The sequence below is a fragment of the Cimex lectularius genome, unplaced genomic scaffold (genome assembly GCF_000648675.2).
Source record: "Cimex lectularius strain Harlan isolate CLEC.00 unplaced genomic scaffold, Clec_2.1 scaffold168, whole genome shotgun sequence".
NCBI lineage: Eukaryota > Metazoa > Arthropoda > Insecta > Hemiptera > Cimicidae > Cimex > Cimex lectularius.
The window spans coordinates 334,651-356,776 of record NW_019392902.1 but is presented as its reverse complement, the minus strand read 5'-3'; the positions used below and the strand labels follow the sequence as shown (position 1 = coordinate 356,776).

General features: G+C 35.7%; 1 protein-coding gene across 1 annotated transcript; it reads left to right on the top strand.

The window, feature by feature from the left end:
• Positions 1-2,847: 2,847 nt before the first annotated feature.
• LOC106673980 (thrombin-like enzyme gloshedobin) lies at positions 2,848-3,840 on the top strand. The gene has a single exon (XM_014406391.1). The coding sequence runs from the start codon at positions 2,848-2,850 to the stop codon at positions 3,838-3,840; it is 993 nt and encodes a 330-aa protein (XP_014261877.1).
• Positions 3,841-22,126: the final 18,286 nt, after the last annotated feature.

Genomic DNA, 22,126 nt, shown 5'->3' with positions numbered 1-22,126 from the left:
CGAAACTGATATTCGTTGTTCCTGCACTGAAAGTCCCTAAAACCAAATTTTGATGAAGATCAATTTTTTTTAAGTTACAAAATTGTTTATTACCAAATAATATATTGTAAATAGTCTCAAACATCATAGTAGATAAAAATGATAGTAGTATAGTACCGTCTTGCCTACACGTAATGACTTAAACCCCCCGCCCTCTATCTAGACATAGAACAGACGATATAAGATATATCAGGGGGTTTTTCAGGTTCATCAGGTTCGAATGCAGGGCTGTTGGATTTGAATCCCGGACTGTTACCTCACAGTGAGCACCGTGCCAACGTCTAAGCCTTTTTCGGCACCGATAAGGCTTTAAATGCTAACATTGTTGACATATCCTGAAAGAATAAAAAGTGTTACTGGTTTTAACCGTTGTAATAACGGTAAATTTCGACAAAATCCGGAGGGGTTATGAATTTTTTATACGGAACATCAGACCTCAGAGACGAAAACAAAAACAAAATATTGCCCCTGGCTAGCTCATCTGAAAAGTTTGTTTTCTAATTGATATATTCCAATAGAGCTTAAATATAAAACATTGTTCCAAAGGAGAAACACGAATATAAAATCGAACTTGGATCGCTTGGTTACCTACATATCTAAGATGGCCGACATAAAGAAGTTAAACAGAGAGTGTTGAAAAAAAGCCATTTCCAGATTTTTCAGAGTAGTAAACTGAAACGGATGAATTTTATTGAAAGGATCGTATAATCTAATTATTAAAGAAAATTACTCTTTTTTAACCTTAGGAGAGATATTTTCTTATAAATTTCATGAAGTGTGGATGGTGATTTCCAAATCGGATCCAGCGCCAATTTTATAAATCCTTTAATCTCGCTAATACACAAACCCTTAAGCCGGTTTATAAATCCGGGTCCCTCCGCGATTTCGACTCCAAATATAATAAAATCTTATTAGTATTACCAAGTTTTCCTCAAGTAGTCGGAAAATTTTTACTAATCAGCTCATCTCAAGAATGTCGGCCGGGAGGAGGAAGACTAATCAGAATTTAGCCGAGCTTCGCGCGCCCCGACAGTGGTTGAATCCTTATTAACACAATCGGCTTTGTGCCTTTTGAAAGGGCCCGCAAAGCTCCGCTGGGCCAGAGAGTGAGACGGGAATTAATTTTGTGAATCGGTGTGCGAGCGATGATAGTCGTCGAGGAAATTGAGGAACGGGTAGACAATGAAAACAGAGAACAATACAACCCTAACTCAATAACTAAATTATAAATCGCAATTTAAGATGTTTGTCTCTGGAAGAAACTCGGAGTTCGACTGTTAAATAATTTTTGTTCCAAATTATAGCTGAAAATTAACAATTTGATTTTCTTTTACAAGCAGGGCATAAGAGGGCGCAAATCTGTTAATAAATGTTTACCTTATTACATTTTGTAACCTTTTAAGAAACAAATACACTTTTCATGATGAACCGGCATTAGTGATTTTATTGACTTATTGGGTCCGTTTTCACTCGCGGGTTTGACAAACCGGTTCAGGATGAGTTTACCGACTTGCCGAGCAACACCCAGCAAGAAATAAATACATTTTTGTTTGACTTAGTTGTTGAAGTTAATAACTCAGCTGTAACATTTTATCAGTATTATTAATAAAATTATACGTAATAACTAATGATGGCTACAATCCAATGATACAATTTAGGAAAGGAGAAATTGTTTAAACAGAAGGCACAGGAAATTTAAAAAGCTCATAGTCAAGTACGGTTTTATTGTAGTTTTGCTTATTCATTCGAAAGTCTAATTTTTGACTAATTGTTGAAACATTTTAATTATAATTCGTAACAATGAGTGATTTTTCGTTAGGAGATTAAGTTCGTGTAAACGTGCATGGTTGCTCTTTTACTTTTTGTACAAATCGGAGCTTGACGAAGCTTTGAAACCTCAAAGCAATTAGTTTAATTGAGACATCCACGGATCTGATTTTCTGATTCCCAGCACTGGTCAAAACGCACGTATATTATCACTGATTAAAATCAATCGAACTCGCCGAAGGGGCAATCCGATGACACCCACGTTCCACAAATCCCTCGGCCCAAGCTAAATATAGAGACGACTCTGACGATATTTCAAGTTGAGACTTCGATGTGATTGACACCTCTGCCAAATGCCGGCCCACGGTCGTTACTTATAGACGAGGTTATCCGGATTACCACAGTTTTTTTGTCCTGCTATCAACGAATATCTGCGTCAAGATGTAAAGGGTTGAGTTTGAGCGGCATTTCTCACTCTTCACACTTTTTAAATTAAATAGGTGGACGTTTTATATGTTTTGTTGATTATTTGCATTTGCTTTCTCAGTGTCAGAAAATAGTAAAAACTGATTGCTTGAAAGTGAAGTAGTTAAGATACGTGGCACTTTCCACGAAACCTATAGCGATTTGTGGACCAGATCGTTTTCTCCCGAAACTTTGTGCAACTCATCTGTACGATTACGTTCGTTTAAGATACCTCAAAATCCGTTCCTTGTTGCTCTTTGCCCATTTTTAAGTTGTAATGAGCAAGAAAATCTTACAATGTCCAGAGAGCTTAAAACTAAAATTCTTACTTATATGAATTTAAAAGTCTTAAAGCCATAAGTGGCCAGAAACGTAAAGCAAATCACATTTTTGAAAGCCATTTTACACTACGTGTCAACGAATTTCGATAGCCAACACTGTTGGCCCAACAGCTGATTTCTCTTAGACAGATTAAAACTACATTTGATAAACGTAATGAAAAACGAATGGTAAAAAGGGTAATATTAAAAAAAAAGAATCACTCACGTGTTAAAACCATATTTTATATTTACAGTTATGTTAGCTAGCGTTAGTAGGTGTAATAGAATATCTCTTTTATTTTTGATCATTTATTTGTCTGTGAGAGTACAGAGCAAAGTAAAAGACGCAAAATTAATCGACGGACGTGATCCCACCAGAGATGAGGGTTCATTCATGGCGAGCTTGCTGCGTTACCCCGGCAGACAACTCATATGCGGTGCTGCATTTTACACCCCTACCCTGCTGATAACTGCCTGCAGCTGCATCAGCGATGCCGCATACGGAACAGAAGACGACTTTCCTGAGCAGTCTCTGGACAGTCTCCGAGTGTCAGCCGGCAGCAAGTACTACGTCGAAGTGGACGACAATTTTGTATTACTGGAAGTGGCGGAATTAATCGCTCATCCCCAATGTGAATATGATTTCTATGTGGACATGTGGAAAAAAGATTTAGGGATTGTCGTTGTTAAAAAGCCCGTGAACAGAAGCATTCCTTTGCAATACATCTCTTATCCTCATCCAGACCAATATTTGCACTCTCTGCTCAGCCTGTTTGAGGACGAAGGGTACTGGGTCGGCGGGAAGAAATCGTGCTACGTTTTCGGTTGGGGCTCCACGGGTTACATGAAGAACAGGAATGAGTTCGAGGCTTTCGATCCGATAGCGTACCTTCAAACTCGCGCTATGCAGATTATGTTTCCAGATGAGTGTCAGGAAGAATTGTGCCAAGTAAGCAATAAAGTTTGCAAATTTTGGCCAAGTTCGCAAAGGGCATTCTGCGCCATGGCCAAGGAACCGGGAAGAGGGTCTTTCTGCGACGGCGATGTCGGCTCACCATTCGTCTGTGACGGCATCCTGTACGGAATCGCGTCTTGGAACTATGAGTGCGGTACATCTGTTAAGGCTAACATAATTTATGAACTGGACATAATGTTCATCGACGCTTTTAAATATCTTTCTTCTTCTCTTTGCCACCAAACTGATTTCTTATTTCTGCTAATACTATTTGTTGCTACTATCATAGTTTGAATAAAATAAATTATTTGATCTGTGTTTCCGATTTTGTTTAAATAACCTGAATTTTGAATCACATGTCCAATATGTTTCATGTGTATAATTATAAGTAAGAAAAGGAATCTGAGTCAAAAACTTGTCACACTAATTTATACTTATTCTACGGCCAGCACTGCTCTAGTGTTACCAGAAGCCAGCGATGCTGCGAATTTCATACCGGATTACGGGCGAGGAGGTTTTGGGGACGCTAGCCGATTTGAGGCGACATGCAGGGTTCTTTGGATGAGAAGTGGGGCATGGCTTGAGCAGTAGCATTATGATGAGTTGAATGATTGGAGGGAAACTGAATGAATTCTTTATCGAAGGGAATGTCATCATTAAGGTATATAGATAATCGTTCTGAGGATTTTAAGTTGGAATGCTGGGGTTAGGTAAATATTCAATGCCTTGGTAATAGATAGCAGTAGTAGTGCTTTATATAGCCATGTTTGATTTCGTATATTTAGTTCTTGACGCTTGAATCTTACTATTTTACTTGCGTAAAAGTCGGTAGTTCCTTGCTGTTAACGTATAGCTGTTAGCAAGTCTGTTAGCATGGACGTAATTTGGGCGCATTTGGCCTCGTTCAGTATCATTTTCCACGTCTGACACTATTCTTCATTGAGCTCAAGATGTTTGTTGATCATTATGGAACGCCGGGAAGGATCAGTCGTGTCTCCGTGAATTGAATGCCCCACCTTACTTTGGCGCGTTAGAAGACTCACAGAAAAAAATTAATTGTAGTGCAATTTTTCACTTATTTTATAAAAAAAAGAGTGTTATTCATTGTCAAAAGTTTTCAGTTAATTTGTTGTAAAAATTTCATACACCAACGCTAGGTTTGTTGAAATGCGCATTATTTGGATATACGATTCGGTCCCTTTCCCACAAATAATAGAACGCAAAACTATTGACCAAATAATTTAATTTTCAAAGGAGAGTAGTTAGAACAAATAGTAGAAGGAACAGTTTGTAACAGGCTCGGATACAAGGGTAAGAAGAATGATACATTTTAATAGTTTCGAAAAACATTACGTCCAATTCGTAAATGACGTTAGTTTTAAATCTTCTGCCACAGTCGTGGTTCCAGGACACGATTCCTCGAAGCTGGCCGTCGCAGACGAAAAGTGAGCCGACGTCGCCGTAGCAGAAAGAACCTTTTGGCGGTTCCTTGACCACGGCGCAAAACGCCGAATGCATGGGAGGCTCAAAGATGCAAACTTTCTCGTTCACTGAACACAATTCAGCCTGGCAGTCTTGCATAGAAATTATCTTCATGGCGCGAGATTTAAGAAACGGCACTGGAAAAGAAGCCTTGAACCAATCCCCGTCCGTCTTGTAACTAGTGTAACCCCATCCGAAAATGTAACAATATTTCTCGCCGCTTAACCAACGCGATCTTAACTCATAAATGCTGTGCATAAAGTCGGAATGCTCGTGGTACGGCGGGTAAGAGATATAATTTACTGGGATGCTTTTGTTTACGGGTTTAGAAAGAGCGATAACGCCTAAATCTACTAGCCACATGTCTAAATAAGGATCATATGCACAATCGGGATGAACGAATGTTTCAATCACTACCAGCAACGCTGGACTACTCTCTAATGCAAGATTTTGTTTGCTGCCGGTGGCCACTCGAAACGATCCTGGCGGATGTTCGGGAAGGTCCTCATACTCTATGCCGTATTCCCCTTTGCAGACGCAACTGCAGGCAGTTGCCAGTAGGATAGGGGTGTAAAATGCAGCACCGCATAAGAACTCCCCATCTGGGTAGCTGAGCAAGCCTGCCATGAATAAGCCTTCATCGCCGATGACATCACGCCCGCCTATTATTTTTGCGTCTTTTACTTTGCACTGTACTCTCACTAATGAATAAATAAAAAATAAAAGAGTTATTCCATTATACCTACTAACTTGTACGGAACCTACCATAATTGGAATAAACAATTATTTAACACATGTTTAGCTGTTTTAAAAATAAACCGCAACTTTTTTATTTGCCCTATTTTCCCGTAGCATCGGCATTAAGTTTATCAAGGAACCTTTAAAAGAATAATTATTCAGTCTTATAAGGTTGATAATGCCTTGTTTGTATAACCGGTGATCTACCTCAAAAATCAAAGGAATCTTATTTGGTAAATAAATCACATTCAGAGGGACATGCTTCCTTAAAAATAAAAATTATATTTCATTAAGACATCAAGAATACGTTATAAAAAAAAAGAAATAAAAAAAATAAAGGGTGAACATTTGCTTACAAGCAACAATTTAACAATAATTAGATACCATAAGTATTAATAATAGGGCCCTACAGGGAGCGCGTAGGCATGCCATCCAATCTGAAGAAGGTACTCGAGCACTGCAGCGAGTTTCAGGGTCCCCTGTTCCGATTTTTACGGGAAATTGGGTTTTTTTATTGTATATAGTATGTCTCATGTGTTGTGTGTCTATATGTTTGTCTGAGTGCATGTATTTATNAAAAAAAAAAAAAAAAAAAAAAAAAAAAAAAAAAATAGGGCCTGAATGGCAAAATTGAAACAATCAATCTTGATTGTCAAAAAGGAAAAAATACCAAAAAATAAGACTATAAATGAAAATGGGCCACACAACAGAAATGATTTATATCGATAAAATTAAAGTGGATACAAATCTAATTGGACTGGTGTTCAGCTGGATTTTTTTCCTTTTAGCTTTCCTTCCAATGCCAAGGCTAGACTGAACTCCGTCCTCGCTTTCCTGGCTCTAACATAGAAGGGAGAGCCTGGAATAGAAATGATAAATGATGGAGTGAGTGTGGTATTTAATCCTTTTTAAAAAGATAGGTCCTACTCACAGTAATTTGTTTTGCAACGAACCGGATTTCGAGCCCTTTAGCTCATCATCAGGTTGAAGGACGACTTCTACAACCACGTCTCTCGACATGATTTGCAAAAGTGAACCCGCTGATACCCCCGCAAACGCGACGTTCCAATTAGCAGCTAGTTTTTTAATGGCGCTCAATTTGAACGTGCGAAACGCGGAAATTATAACACAAATAAATATGATAATAGTAAATACTGTAAGAAATTAATTGTAAATTAGTGATTAAAAATAAATGATAGAAAATTAGAAAGATACCTTAATATTATTAAATTACTATAAAAATAATAACAATTAAAATAATTAATTTAATTATTTGGGCGTTTAATATTATTTATGCACATATGTGGTCGATTTAGGCAAGTGTTCTTTTAGTCTCGTTTTTATTTCTCTACCGCTTGTCCTATATATTTAGTATCACAATCATTACAATTGAGTTGGTAAACCCCGCTTTTTGCCTACCTTGTCTTTGCCTACCTAAGTTGTCTACCTTATCTTTAGGTTTTGAGAGGATGTTTTTAAGTGAACCCGTACTTCTAAAAGCTATTCTAAAACCTTCTTGTTTAAAAATTTTACTAACTTTTTCCGATAATTCACCAATGTATGGCAAACAACGGAAATCTAATGATTCATTTGTGGTGGGGTAGTTGAGTCCTATTGTTGATTCGTTTAAAGTTAATTTTTTAGTCTTTTAACTAGCAACCTATCAATAAATATTTCTAGATACCCGTTGTTTCTTGCTAAGGTTTTAATAGTTTCTAATTCTTTTTTATAGTTAGCAGGTGTTAATGGAAGTTTTAACATGAAACCAGCAGCCTTTTGGGACCATGGGTGGGAAGAATCCGCTGGTATCATAGTGTCTATAGTTGTGGGTTTTCTATATACGTCTATTTCTATTAGGTTGTTTATTATGGACAATTTTAGGTCTAAAAAGTTGAAACAACCATCTTTGTTAATTTCCAATGTAACATTTATATTACGGTGTCGAGAATTAATTAGATGAAGGAATTCTATGAGATCCTCTAATATTCCCGACCATATGCATAAAATATTGTCTACATAGCGTAGATACAATAAGTGAAAAATTGCAGTACTGTAATTTTTTTTCTGTGAGTCTTCTAACGCCCCAAAGTAAGGTGGGGCAATCAATTCACGGAGACACGACTGATCCTTCCCGGCGTTCCATAATGATCAACAAACATCTTGAGCTCAATGAAGAATAGTGTCAGACGTGGAAAATGATACTGAACGAGGCCAAATGCGCCCAAATTACGTCCATGTTAACAGACTTGCTAACAGCTATACGTTAACAGCAAGGAACTACCGACTTTTACGCAAGTAAAATAGTAAGATTCAAGCGTCAAGAACTAAATATACGAAATCAAACATGGCTATATAAAGCACTACTACTGCTATCTATTACCAAGGCATTGAATATTTACCTAACCCCAGCATTCCAACTTAAAATCCTCAGAACGATTATCTATATACCTTAATGATGACATTCCCTTCGATAAAGAATTCATTCAGTTTCACTCCAATCATTCAACTCATCATAATGCTACTGCTCAAGCCATGCCCCACTTCTCATCCAAAGAACCCTGCATGTCGCCTCAAATCGGCTAGCGTCCCCAAAACCTCCTCGCCCGTAATCCGGTATGAAATTCGCAGCATCGCTGGCTTCTGGTAACACTAGAGCAGTGCTGGCCGTAGAATAAGTATAAATTAGTGTGACAAGTTTTTGACTCAGATTCCTTTTCTTACTTATAATTATACACATGAACATATTGGACATGTGATTCAAAATTCAGGTTATTTAAACAAAATCGGAAACACAGATCAAATAATTTATTTTATTCAAACTATGATAGTAGCAACAAATAATATTAGCAGAAATAAGAAATCAGTTCGGTGGCAAAGAGAAGAAGAAAGATATCTAAAAGCGTCGATGAACATTATGTCCAGTTCATAAATTATGTTAGCCTTAACAGATGTACCGCACTCATAGTTCCAAGACGCGATTCCGTACAGGATGCCGTCACAAACGAACGGTGAGCCGACATCGCCGGTACAGAAAGACCCTCTTCCCGGGTCCTTGGCCATGGCGCAGAATGCCCATTGCGAACTTGGCCAAAATTTGCAAACTTTACTATTTACTTGGCACAATTCTTCCTGACACTCATCTGGAAACATAATCTGCATAGCGCGAGTTTGAAGGAACGGCACCGAATCGAAAGCCATGAACCTATTCCTGTTGTTCATGTAACCGGTGAAGCCCCAACCGAAAACGTAGCACGATTTCTCCCCGTCGACCCAGTACCCTTCGTCCTCTAACATGCTGATCAGAGATTGGAAATATTGGTCCGGATGGGGATAAGAGATGTATTTCAATGTAATGCTTCTGTTCACGGGCTTTTTAACAACGACAATCCCTAAATCTCTTTTCCACATGTCCACATAGGCATCATATTCACATTGGGGATGAGTGATTAACTCCGCCACTTCCAGTAATGCAAAATTGTCGTCTAATTCGACGTTGTACTTGCTGCCGGCTGACACTCGGAGACCGTCCAGAGACTGCTCAGGAAAGTCGACTTCTGTTCCGTGTGCGGCATCGCTGATGCAGCTACAGGCAGTTATCAGCAGGGTAGGAGTGTAAAATGCAGCACCGCAAATGAGTTGTCCGTCAGGGTAACGCAGCAAACTCGCCATGAATGAGCCCTCATCGCTGGTCACATCACGTCCGTCGATTAATTTTTCGTCTTTTACTTTGCTCTGTACTCTCACAGACAAATAAATAATGATCGAATATAAAAGAGATATTCTATTACACCTACTAACGCAAGCTAACATAACTATAAATATAAAATATGGTTTTAACACGTGAGTGATTCTATTTATTTATTTATTTTTTTAATATTACCCTTTTTACCATTCGTTTTTCATTACGTTTATCAAATGTAGTTTTAATCTGTCTAAGAGAAATCAGCTGTTGTGCCAACAGTGTTGGCTATCGAGATTCGTTGACACGTACTGTATAACGGCTTTCAAAAATTGGATTTGCTTTACGTATCTGGCCACTTATGGCTTTAAGACTTATAAATTTGAAGTTTTTCGGAAGATCTACGGAAGAGGTCAACACAGAGAAAAAAGACTTCCTTTCAGTTTTCGCCGAGCTTTCGACAGTAAACATTATTTACAATCTAATAAGTTAGTAATTAAAAAATTACAACTATAAGTACAAGTGAAAACGTGGTCGAGAAGAGGTTACCTCGTAAAAGTCTAAAAAACTGTTAAATCACCTTTTGTTTTCAGATACATGCGATCACTGTGTGTTTCTGAAAACAAAAGGTGATTTAATAGTTTTTTAGACTTTTACGAGGTAACCTCTTCTCGACCACGTTTTCACTTGTACTTATAGCTGTAATTTTTTAATTATTAACTTATTAAATTGTAAATAATGTTTAGATGCTGAGCACCAAAAAACGTAATGTACTTCGGTGCCAACGACACCATGTTTTCTTTTTATGTCCCCATTAAGGTTAAAGTAAGATATTTCAAATTTTCAATTTTTGTGCAGTTGTTTTTTTCATGTTTTTAATTGTGTTTTTATATGATAATAAAACCGGCCCTGAAGATGACAGTATAAAAACTGTCGAAAGCTCGGCGAAAACTGAAAGGAAGTCTTTTTTCTCTGTGTTGACCTCTTCCGTAGGTCCTCCGAAAAACTTCATGTTTTCAACAGGTCGATAACCCAGCTCATCGTTACTTTTAAATTCGTATAAGTAAGAATTTAAGTTTTAAACTCTCTAAACATTCTAAGATTTTCCTGCTCATTACAACTTAAAAATGGGCGAAGAACAACAAGGAACGGATTGTTTTTTTTTTTTTTGCATTGAGTAGGTGCATACGGCCAGTGTCCCGTGTTGCCAGCGACATCACCCGCCCAACCCGCGCGAGCCGACCAAAGCCACCTCCAGGAAGAGACCTAGAGCGCGCCCCTTTGGACTTATTTTTTTACATTTGGGAACTTCGCCCTCTCTTACGGGTGCATTGGGAGGATAGATAAAAACCACTCACATCTCTTTACAGCGCTGTGGAAAAGTCCACATCTTCCCCGCCCTGAGCACTCCACTCCTGCACTCGGCGGCCGAGCGGGCAGGCTTCCAGGACATCGATTATTGTTTGAATAATCTATACAACTACTCCGCTATCTTGCAAGAACTTAAAAAATAAGTCTGCATATAACACCATTGCCTGATGCTAACAAGGTTTCATTACTGAACGGCTTAATCACTTCCCTCTGCTGGAAGATCCATTTTAAACGGTTCTCGCTTTCTGTCTCGTATGCAGGAGAGAAAAAGACAATATGCCTCATGTTTTCAGGCTCATCTCATGTGGAGCAATTTGGCGACGGCCTTCGATGCAAGTGAAATCCACATATACCGTGATTTGTTATTAAGCGTGTGAGGCAGAAAAAAATTTTTTGCTCCGTACTCTGTCGAAAACCATAGAACCATTTCCGGGAACAATGATCGATAAAATGACCCTGCTGAACCACTGTTGTACCAAATGCTCCAGGCTTTATTACTCAGGGAACGTTTGGTATCAGACTTTGGCAATTTGATGTCAATAAAATGTGTGATGTATCTTAAACGAACGTAATCGTACAGATGAGTTACACAAAGTTTTTGGGAGAAAACGATCTGGTACACAATCGCTACAGAGACTCGTGGAATTGGAATGTTTTCTATTTAAAAAAAAAAAATTAAATTTTTTTAATCTAATATACAAAGTATATTAGATAAGAAAAATAATAAAAAATAAAAAGTACGGTTCACTTAAAAATAAAAATACCTATAAAGATCCAAAACCTCCATTTAAATTTTACCCAAGGGTTATAAACTTAACAAACATGGTACTAAGTAAAGAAGAAAACAATTTATTAAACAAAGGCTTAAAATTTGCCCCTAAAACAGAATTGGATACAACAAAACTACTATCCTTTGGTTTATCGGTGGATTGTAGTAACATAAATACAAATATAAAATATAAATGTGCTGAAATAATTAAACAAAACTTGGTAAACCTAAACGACAAAAAAGTAAACATACCACGTACAATTAGCTCTATTGATAAAAAATTAAAAAGTCAATAACGTTATTTTAAAAGCCGATAAAGGAAATAGTATAGTTATCATTGAACATCAAAATTACGTTTCTAAAGTTGAAGAATTCCTAAATAATAATGAGTGTAAAGAAATAGAAAAAGATCCCACCTTAAAACTAAAAACTCGAGTTCAAACAGCCATAAAAAATAGTGATTTTTTATTCTCAATGACCAATGCGCAGGTAAAAAGCTAATACCAATGAACCCGAAACCCCCAATGTTATACGGTACAGTCAAAATTCATAAGGAAAACAAACCTATAAGACCAGTAGTATCCTTTTATAATTCCCCATGCCATAAACTTGCAAGTACAATTGATAAAATAATTAAAACTCACACCAATTTCAAACCTACATTCGGTATTAACGATTCTTTAGAATTGATAAAAGAATTAAATAACATCAATATACCCAACAACTGTGTTTTAGTATCATTTGACGTTACTAATTTATTCACAAATATCCCCGTTGAAGAATGTACTAAACTCATAAAGCAAAAACTTACCGTGAATTCTATTAACGAATTTGTAAAAAATGATATAATAGACCTCTTAAATATATGCCTACTATCTAATTATTGTAACTTCAATAATACATTTTACGAAATGAAAAGGTTACTAATGGGGTCTCCATTATCCCTACTTTGTGCTGAAATATCCATGGATAATTTCGCAACAAATCTTTTCAAATCAAAGAACAAATTAATTAAAAATGTTCATTTCTGGAAACGCTATGTAGACGATATTTTATGCATATGGTCGGGAACATTAGAGGATCTGTGGTCTTCAAACATACAATGTTATTATATCAACGCCTGTGATATTTATGTACCAAAAGAATATATTTATTAAGTAATTGTTACTGGTTTTAAAAAATGCCTATGTATGTAAGAGGCTGTTAAGAAGAGGTTTTATTTATTTATTATATATGTATATAGTTTGTTTGTATACATATCGTGTAATGTGCAATGTGTTTACGATTTCACTTTGTATCTATCCCCTGAAGAAGGCAATAAAACTTGTCGAAAGCTTGGGCGTTGATATAATAACATTGTATGTTTGAAGACCACAACCCGAATCCCAATCAATATCGTATGAAGGCTGGTTGATCGCACAACAAACATTAGAGGATCTCAAAGAATTCCACCATCTAACTAATTCTCGACACCGCAATATAAATTCTACATTGGAAATTAACAAAGATGGTTGTTTCAACTTTTTAGACCTAAAATTGTCCATAATAAACAACCTAATAGAAATATTTATTGATAGGTTGTTAGTTAAAAGAATAAAAAATTAACTTTAAACGAATCAACAATAGGACTCAACCACCCCACCACAAATGAATCAATAGATTTCCGTTGTTTGCCATACATTGGTGAATTATCGGAAAAAGTTAGTAAAATTTTTAAACAAGAAGGTTTTAGAATAGCTTTTAGAAGTACGGGTTCACTTAAAAACATCCTCTCAAAACCTAAAGATAAGGTAGACAACTTAGGTAGGCAAAGACAAGGTAGGCAAAAAGCGGGGTTTACCAACTCAATTGTAATGATTGTGATACTAAATATATAGGACAAGCGGTAGAGAAATAAAAACGAGAATAAAAGAACACTTGCCTAAATCGACCACATATGTGCATAAATAATATTAAACGCCCAAATAATTAAATTAATTATTTTAATTGTTATTATTTTTATAGTAATTTAATAATATTAAGGTATCTTTCTAATTTTCTATCGTTTATTTTTAATCACTAATTTACAATTAATTTCTTACAGTATTTACTATTATCATATTTATTTGTGTTATAATTTCCGCGTGTAGCACGTTCAAATTGAACGCCATTAAAAAACTAGCTGCTAATTGGAACGTCGCGTTTGCGGGGGTATCAGCGGGTTCACTTTTGCAAATCATGTCGAGAGATGTTCATCTAGTTCAAACTTGATGATGAGCTAAAGGGCTCGAAATCCGGTTCGTTGCAAAGCAAATTACTGTATAGGAACTATCTTTTTAAAAAGGAGCCTGGACATATGTTTATGACATACGTTTTTGAAAAATAGTTTAAATTCCTTTAGACATTGTGAATTTTAATCCAGAAAATAATTAGATTTTATGTCACATTTGGTTCTTTTCACAAAAGACATTCTGTACGTTTTCATCGTTTTTCAAACTTTCTGGCATATACATGTAGAAAAATCCCACCCTACATCACGGCATCATTTGGAAGTACAGCAATTTACTAGAGAAAACATTTTACACATTACAATAAAAAAATCATTTTAAAGTTTATGATCAATTAGCAGGATATTTTATCTGCGAAGCACTTTTATTGGAAGATCACACCAGACACAAAAGTGCTAAACATAATGTAATATTTTTTTTTGAAGGTTGGGATAAAGGGCAGAAAGACAACTGTTTTGATTCTATTTTAATTATCCAAAATGATTAAAAATATAACAGGTCTTAGCTTGTCTTGAGGATGCCAATAAATTTGATGAAACGTAGTTATTCTTTTCTTTTACTTTCGACATCTACCTGACCGAGCATCTTAACTTTCAAAAGAGGATGAATTTGTCATCTATTCAATATAATGTAATAATATTATTTCGACATCGACTTCCTCACCGCGATTACTGCTATCCATGACAAGTTCTCTGTTCATTCTTTCGTTGTGCACTTGTTAGAGGGATACCATGAAGTTGGAATATCTCAGTAAATCGGTGGTTGCTCTCTTTGTATCCGGACACATGAGTCTGGAGTGTAAGGTTTTTATTTAATTCAATTTGTTTACAAAGAATGTTCCGATGAAAAATTAGTGTCACAAGCGGGACTCGAACCCACGATCTCCGGATTAATACCAGGGTGCTCCACCACTCCAGTTATCGTGACTTCCATCTCCGAGACCAACTCTTCATCTCAACCGACAACTATTTCATTTCCCTCTTTTTAACCAATATTGTTATCGTATAATTCCACTCCAACGTAGGATTTACCAATGGGGAACATTATTGATATATCACCCAATTAAAATTATTATTATTAGTTATACTAACGAGTAATAGATTTAATTTTTAGACAAAGTGTGATATGATTAGGAGTTGCTGACACGGGGACCGAAGTCAACATAGCTCAAGTCGTAGCGCAGAGAGTACCGCTCGTGACGCTAATTACTCATCTCAACCTTGTTTGCATAAAAAGTGAATATACTAAAACGTGATTACATGAAAGTTGCAACGTCGTTGGGCGTTGGCTGAGAAGCTTTTACGCAACAAGAGCTCGGTCAATAGATCTTACTCGTAAAAACGGGGTCATCCTTGTCGGACGAAGAATAGGCCATGCCAGGTTGACATAAGAAGGGACAGACCAATCCCACTCAAGCTAGCAAGGCTAGGAAAAACGAACTGAACCGACAACTTACTGGTTTATCATCTCGCAGACTAGACAGAGAAATCATAAATGAATTCATTTGTTCAGTCATTAAGGGGTATAATCCAAATATTTGTTGCGTTTAGTGAATTATCACAAGTTCATACGTCGATAAAGAGAAAATATAAGACATTTTATACTTTGTTGATTTTATGATAATGTAATGATCAAAATGCTTTTATCTTTGTTCGAAACTCTTTTCTAAACTTGTTACCTTCCTAGGAACTGTAGGAAAGGAATTATTTTATGGGAGCATCCGCAGTGAAGTTTTCCTTACGAAAGATGAAAGTTTTCTTTCTCAGAAGGAAGGGGAGACGGGGAAAAGCCTAATGTGAATCCTATTGTAGATGGGGGCAGGGGAATGGCAATAATATCTGTTCTCGAGTTTTCTCCTGATGATTGATATAGAACTGATGCGATCCTCGGCGTGATCTGGGCGAAAACTGAATAAAACATATCCAGAACACCTCCGTTCATCCTTCCATATCCGCATTTCGTAATAACGACGTTTTGCCGTCTCATTCCGAAAAAGAATCGTTTTTAAATATATATGCGAACGCTATTATATTTGCAATAATAATCGTTGGGAAATAACATTTGACATTCATGTTTATAGATGTTGTAATAGAAAAAAATAGTCTATTCCCTATTAATTAACAATATTTACATAGTGCTTAAAAGCAATTTTTAGCTTATACTAGTACCTCCTGTCTTATTAGTGAATATCCATTTTATTCGACATTTTAAGAAGGGAAAATTATTCAAAAAACAAATTTAAAAATATTATGTTGAGCCCTCTTATTCAACAATACTGAGCTCACCCCTGTTTGCACCCTTTTTGGACGATTTACCAATATGTTGAAATCGGGTTTAAAAATTAGTTGCTCAATAATCCAAATTTTGATATAAGCAGACGTTATATAAATGCCGTCTGTCTCAAAAGTCATATCGTTTGCAGTGGAATTTAGTGGTAAATATGGACAAGTCTAAGATTTTTGTGTTTCGAAGAAGAAGTAAGCGTGCTGCTAAGGACCTATGGTTTTTTTTAATAATGAAAATTCAAATTGTAAAAGGTACAAGTATCTCGGCATTTCCTAGTCCCTACGCTTGTCTTTAAACCATCTCATTAGGTATCCATTAAAAAACTAAAAAACAGAATTTCGCATGATTTTATTTCGCAAAATATATGATCCCCTTCCCTCGAAATTGAAGCTATTTTACGCGAAATATCCTTTTAAATTTGAGCAACTGCAAAAACTCAGCGCTTCTATATAAGACAATTATTTACATTCCTTAAAAAACTCCCAACTACATGTTGATCCTAGAGACCAAAGTAGATCAGTCGTATTGTTTATACTCGAACTCTGTTTCAATTATACTTTAAAACTTATGAAATTCTGTGACTACCGCCTTCCAAAAATGGTTGCCCTTGAAGACATCGGTTGTGATGCACCGTGATTCAAATTTTGGAATAATTAGGAATCATTGCAATATTAGATACATTAATAATAAAAAATTGTGGTGCTATTCATAAGAGCCCTGTGGGACTTTGGGGATAACAACCCCTGTCTGGGCAGCATGGCACAAAGAGCAGATGGACAACGAAGAGGCCGATAAATTGGCCAAGGTTACGATGAACTAGATTATCGACCTGCTGGATACAAGAAGTCTTTTCAGAGGATCTTCGGAAGAGGTCAAAACAGAGAAAACTTCCTTACGGTTTTCGCCGAGCTTTCTCGACCACGTTTTTTAACTTTATTTTTACTGTAATTTTAGCTATAATTTTTAATTGTTAATGTATTCCATTTAAATCAATATTTAGCTGAGCCGAAAAAAAACATAATGTACTTCTGTGCCCAAAACACCATGTTGTTTAATTTCCTATTAAGGTTTTAAAGTAAGATATCCAATTATTGTTGTAATTATTGTTTTTTTATGTTTTAATTGTTTGTTTATATGATAATAAAACAGGCCCTGAAGATGACAGTATAAAACTGTCGAAAGCTCGGCGAAAACCGTAAGGAAGTTTTCTCTGTTTTGACCTCTTCCGAAGATCCTCTGAAAAGACTTCTTGGCCAAGGTTAGTTCGAAGGCTTATTGGCCCGGAGTACTATTGCAGCATAATGTAGAAAACGAAGATCCATCGGCAACGGATTAAAAATAACTCCTCGGCTCCGTGGGATTGTATCCAGGCCAGGGGCATTACAAGACAATCGCAAAAAATAACAGCAGAACTACTAATCCTAGGATGGGTTAAGACTAGATAATAGAACTGCAATGCAAGCTTTGAACATGTATAGACTTGGATCAATAAAAAAATAATAAAAAAAACTGAGCTGTTTTTGCCACGAAGATGAGGAAACAGCAGAATATGTCCTCCGGCGAAGTCCAATGTAGACTGGTATACCTAGTTCTGGGAGAGAACAAGTCAAGACTTGAAAGAGGCTTTAACAAAGATTTGGATCTAATAAAAAGCCTTCAGCGTAACGAAGAGTTCTAGATAATAATTATCTTTTTTCTTAAAATCCACGGTTCCTAGAAATTATTTTCCAAAGCTTGAAAAATCCCAAGTTCTCCGTGTTGAAATTTTTCATTTAATTTTCTATTACATGGATGTTTCGGGCTTATGGCCCATCATCAGAACCGAAACATAGAAAACCTCATTCAGATAGCAATTGTACCATGCGGTTTTTCATGTTTAGGTCTGATGATGGGCGGAAAGCCCGAAGCGCCATGCAATAGGCAAAATTAAATAAAAGATTTAAACCACGGAGAACTTGGGATTTTGCAACGTTTGGATAATAATAGATAATAATTGCGATTGCACAATGTACCAATACTGGTCGTATTGTGAAAGGTCGTAAAGAGACGGACTCTTTTTGACCTTATTCCTTAATACTCAACTCAATGGGAACTGGGGTGCCGAAAGATATTTAGTTTTTGTAACCATTGGCAAAAACGTTGGGGAACGTTTTTTATTTATGTTTTTGACTTATTATAACCAAAAAGTGTAATTAAAATCTGTGAACACACGTGAGTAGCCTCTTCTTGTAAGACCCATACAATATATATAACATATATCATAAGACTTTTTATTTCAGCATTAAAAGTTTGGCATTTTTATGCACTTTATTTGATGCAGTAAATATCGCAAGTACAGCAAAAACGCCGAATTGTCTCGTTTTTCTTGTCCCAAGAATTTGGCCAATGGGTACCCTTGTCACAGTTCTATGGTAACGGGCCTAGATTGTTTACACTAGTAGCACAAGGGGTTTTTTCATACATATGGATGAGGCCGACTGGCACAATGACCCGATGCGTCATTTCTCCTCATCGATCCGTCCCATGGCTCAACAAAGGATTTGACTTGATTAGAGACAGTCTGTCGACCTTCAGTTACAGTCGCGGAAGAACGGGGGACGACATAGTTTCATATTCGATGGGGAAAACGACCCCATTAAGCTCTGCCCAATTCAGATATTGAATAGTTTCACAGAAATCAGCTTTAATATTGGGTAATGAGCCGAATTTCTGCAGTTTCGTTATATAATAAATTAATATGGCTTTTGGATTTATCGTATCGCACCCAATCGTCGCGATTCTTCTAAGATTTTCATTTAACCCGTTTTAACGTCAATACTCAGATTTCACTAATTGTAAGAAATGCACTTATTAATACATATAACTAATAAATAAATGATTTAGCTCGTATATTAACAGCTATCTCATAAATTATAATGTTCAAATCAGAAAAAAAAACTAATTGGATATATTAAGAGTGTAAATGATTATAACATCATTATTTGTTCATATAATATTATAAATTTTGTATTGTTGATACTTTTGGAAAAGCAATCTTAACGATTCGTTTAAATTCATTCCTTTTTACTGCCACTTTTCTCTTATGCTACACACATTGAAGATTATCTGAGGACCTCGCGTTTATTAAATTGTATCATCAAGTAAAAAAACACAACTATTTCTTTATAATGTTGGTGGCGAGCGTAAGCGTTTTCTTCTAACAAAACAATTCCATTAACAAAAATGTAAAATGTCAAAAAACTAAATAAGCCATGATTACAACTTCTGCTTGGTATGACACCCAGAGACAGAAAGCTGAAAAGTTTAAACTGCCTTCGTGTCTTAGTATGTTCTCAGCGGAAATGTTGGGCATATAGAAAGCTTTAGACAGTGTCTCAATAATAAACTCGGTCGCTCGTAATTATTGCATATTATGAGACTCGAAGTGTTATAGAAAGCCTGGAAAATTTTGATATCAAGGCGGCGCACATTATCTAATTGTTTTAGTTAAACCATTGTTCTGCCTTGTAACGTCAACAAACGCGCGAGTCTTCCTTTGTTGGGTGAGAGAACATATGAGCATACCTGGCAATGAAAAGGCGGATAACAGAAGCAGAAGGTGGTAATGAATGATGAAGAGAATTCAAATATATTTATAATAATATACAACATATTCCTATCGGACTCCAAAAATTAGTGTCAAAGTGAATTCGACGTAAATGGTTTCAAAGCTGCCAAATCTGTAGGAAAAGAAGCCATAGTTCGACAAAATAAGCTTAACCAAAAATAGTGTACTATAAAGAACAGACAGATTTAACATTTCTTCCGTTTGGTCATGCTAAGAGGGACAGTGCATTATAATGTGCTCAAGATCTTCGGTATTGCAACAGGTACACAAATCAGAGTAACGTTGATTTATTCTGAGCTGGAATGTTCCACACAACTCAAGGTTGGTACGGAATGTGTGGTGTTTAGTGACCGTTAGACAATGATTATTTGGAGATCGTGAGATGCGGTATGGTGAGACGTAGGTTTCAGAATTTTTTTTTTATCGTGCCAATGTTTCGATTTTTATTGAGATCATCTTCAGGGCCTTGTGTTGTCTGCATTTCTGCAAAAAGGTTCTCTGATTGATAGCCGATGCAGGTTTCTTCTCATTGTTGGCGATGTCAATGAGAAGAAACTTGCATCGGCTATCAATCAGAGAACCTTTTTGCAGAAATGCAGACAACACAAGGCCCTGAAGATGATCTCAATAAAAATCGAAACATTGGCACGATAAAAAAAAAATTCTGAAACCTACGTCTCACCATACCGCATCTCACGATCTCCAAATAATCATTGTCTAACGGTCACTAAACACCACACATTCCGTACCAACCTTGAGTTGTGTGGAACATTCCAGCTCAGAATAAATCAACGTTGCTCTGATTTGTTTACCTGTTGCAATACCGAAGATCTTGAGCACATTATAATGCACTGTCCCTCTTAGCATGACCAAACGGAAAAATGTTAAATCTGATCCAAGTTTCACGTTGCGAGAATAAATCAATTATAATTATTTATTAACTTATATGGAACAATTTTGGGTTCTGTATTAAAATAGAAATATAAACATTTAAATTTTGTTAATTAAATTATTTATTTATTTGGTTATTATAGTTGTTATGATTTATTTATTTACGTAGGTATTCATAGATATGTATGTTAACGCTCATTTTCTGGGAGCTTGCACCCCCGCAGCCAATTGCTAAAGCATTAAAAAACAAAAATTAGCTTCCATACATGAAAAATTTAATTGAATATTTTGTATTGAATTTTTTATTTACAACTATATAATTATTATACATTAATATATTAAAAACATTTTGAATTTGAAATCACCTACAAGTCGAAGTTAAAAACAAAATCGGAAGAAAGATTAAACTTCTCCATCTTCCCCTCCTCCAGAAACTCCAGAAACAAAAACTTGCGAAGGGAACAAAAGGATTTGGAAATAAAATTAACCCAATTTAATAAAAAAACGACGAAAATGGAAATAAAAAATGAATTATAGCATCATTGGATACAAATAATAATGAGTTTAGTTAGTACGAAAATAACATTAACTATTTATAAGGATTTGAAAGAAATTGAAATGAAGCTATACGAAATAGGAGAGTAACAATCCCGCCTATGCAATCATAAAAAGAATTTCTAACGCAAATCATACAAACCAGTATCAAACTTCACCCCAAATTACAATACATTCCATTGCGACATTTTAAACCAAAGGGGAAACCACCATCATTTCAACAGAAACTATAATAGGAATTTTCAAATTCAAAACTATTACATTAGGAAACCAAATCACAAGATAAAAAAATTCAATTCAAATTATAAAAATTACAAATTTCAATGTTATCACACCGGGAACAATCAGATTAGATATCCACTCCCTAGGCAATCATGAATAGAAACCAATATTATCAACGAAATAAAAATCGTAGATTTAGAATCAAGCGAACAATGCATTTGCATCCTTTGATAAAAACATAGAACTCATTGTGCAGCTTTGAAAATTTTTTACACTTTCTGTGCCAACAGCCAAAGCAGTGTAAAGTAACTATTGAAAAATCTACCATTTATAATTTTAAATATTGGAAAAAATGTGGCTGAAGCATAATTTTGCATTACAGTGAGTAGATAATAATCAATAAAATAACAACATAAATTTTTGGGCAGTTTTAACCTATTCAATAAAAATAATTGTTTTGACATCATTTTTGATATTTGTAAATTCTCCAGAAAAAAATATCTTTCGTATGAATGATGCTGCGAGGTCGCTGTTTTCTAATATAACTGACATGAAACTATATAATAAATAAAATAAGTTGTGACCAAAGTCTACTAATTTAAAATTCATTCGTTTCTTAATTGTTTTGTTTAATACTAAAAAATTATGTTGCGAGATATATCTTGATTTATATAAGATGCTGTGAGGGATGTAAATTTGCTTCGATTGACATA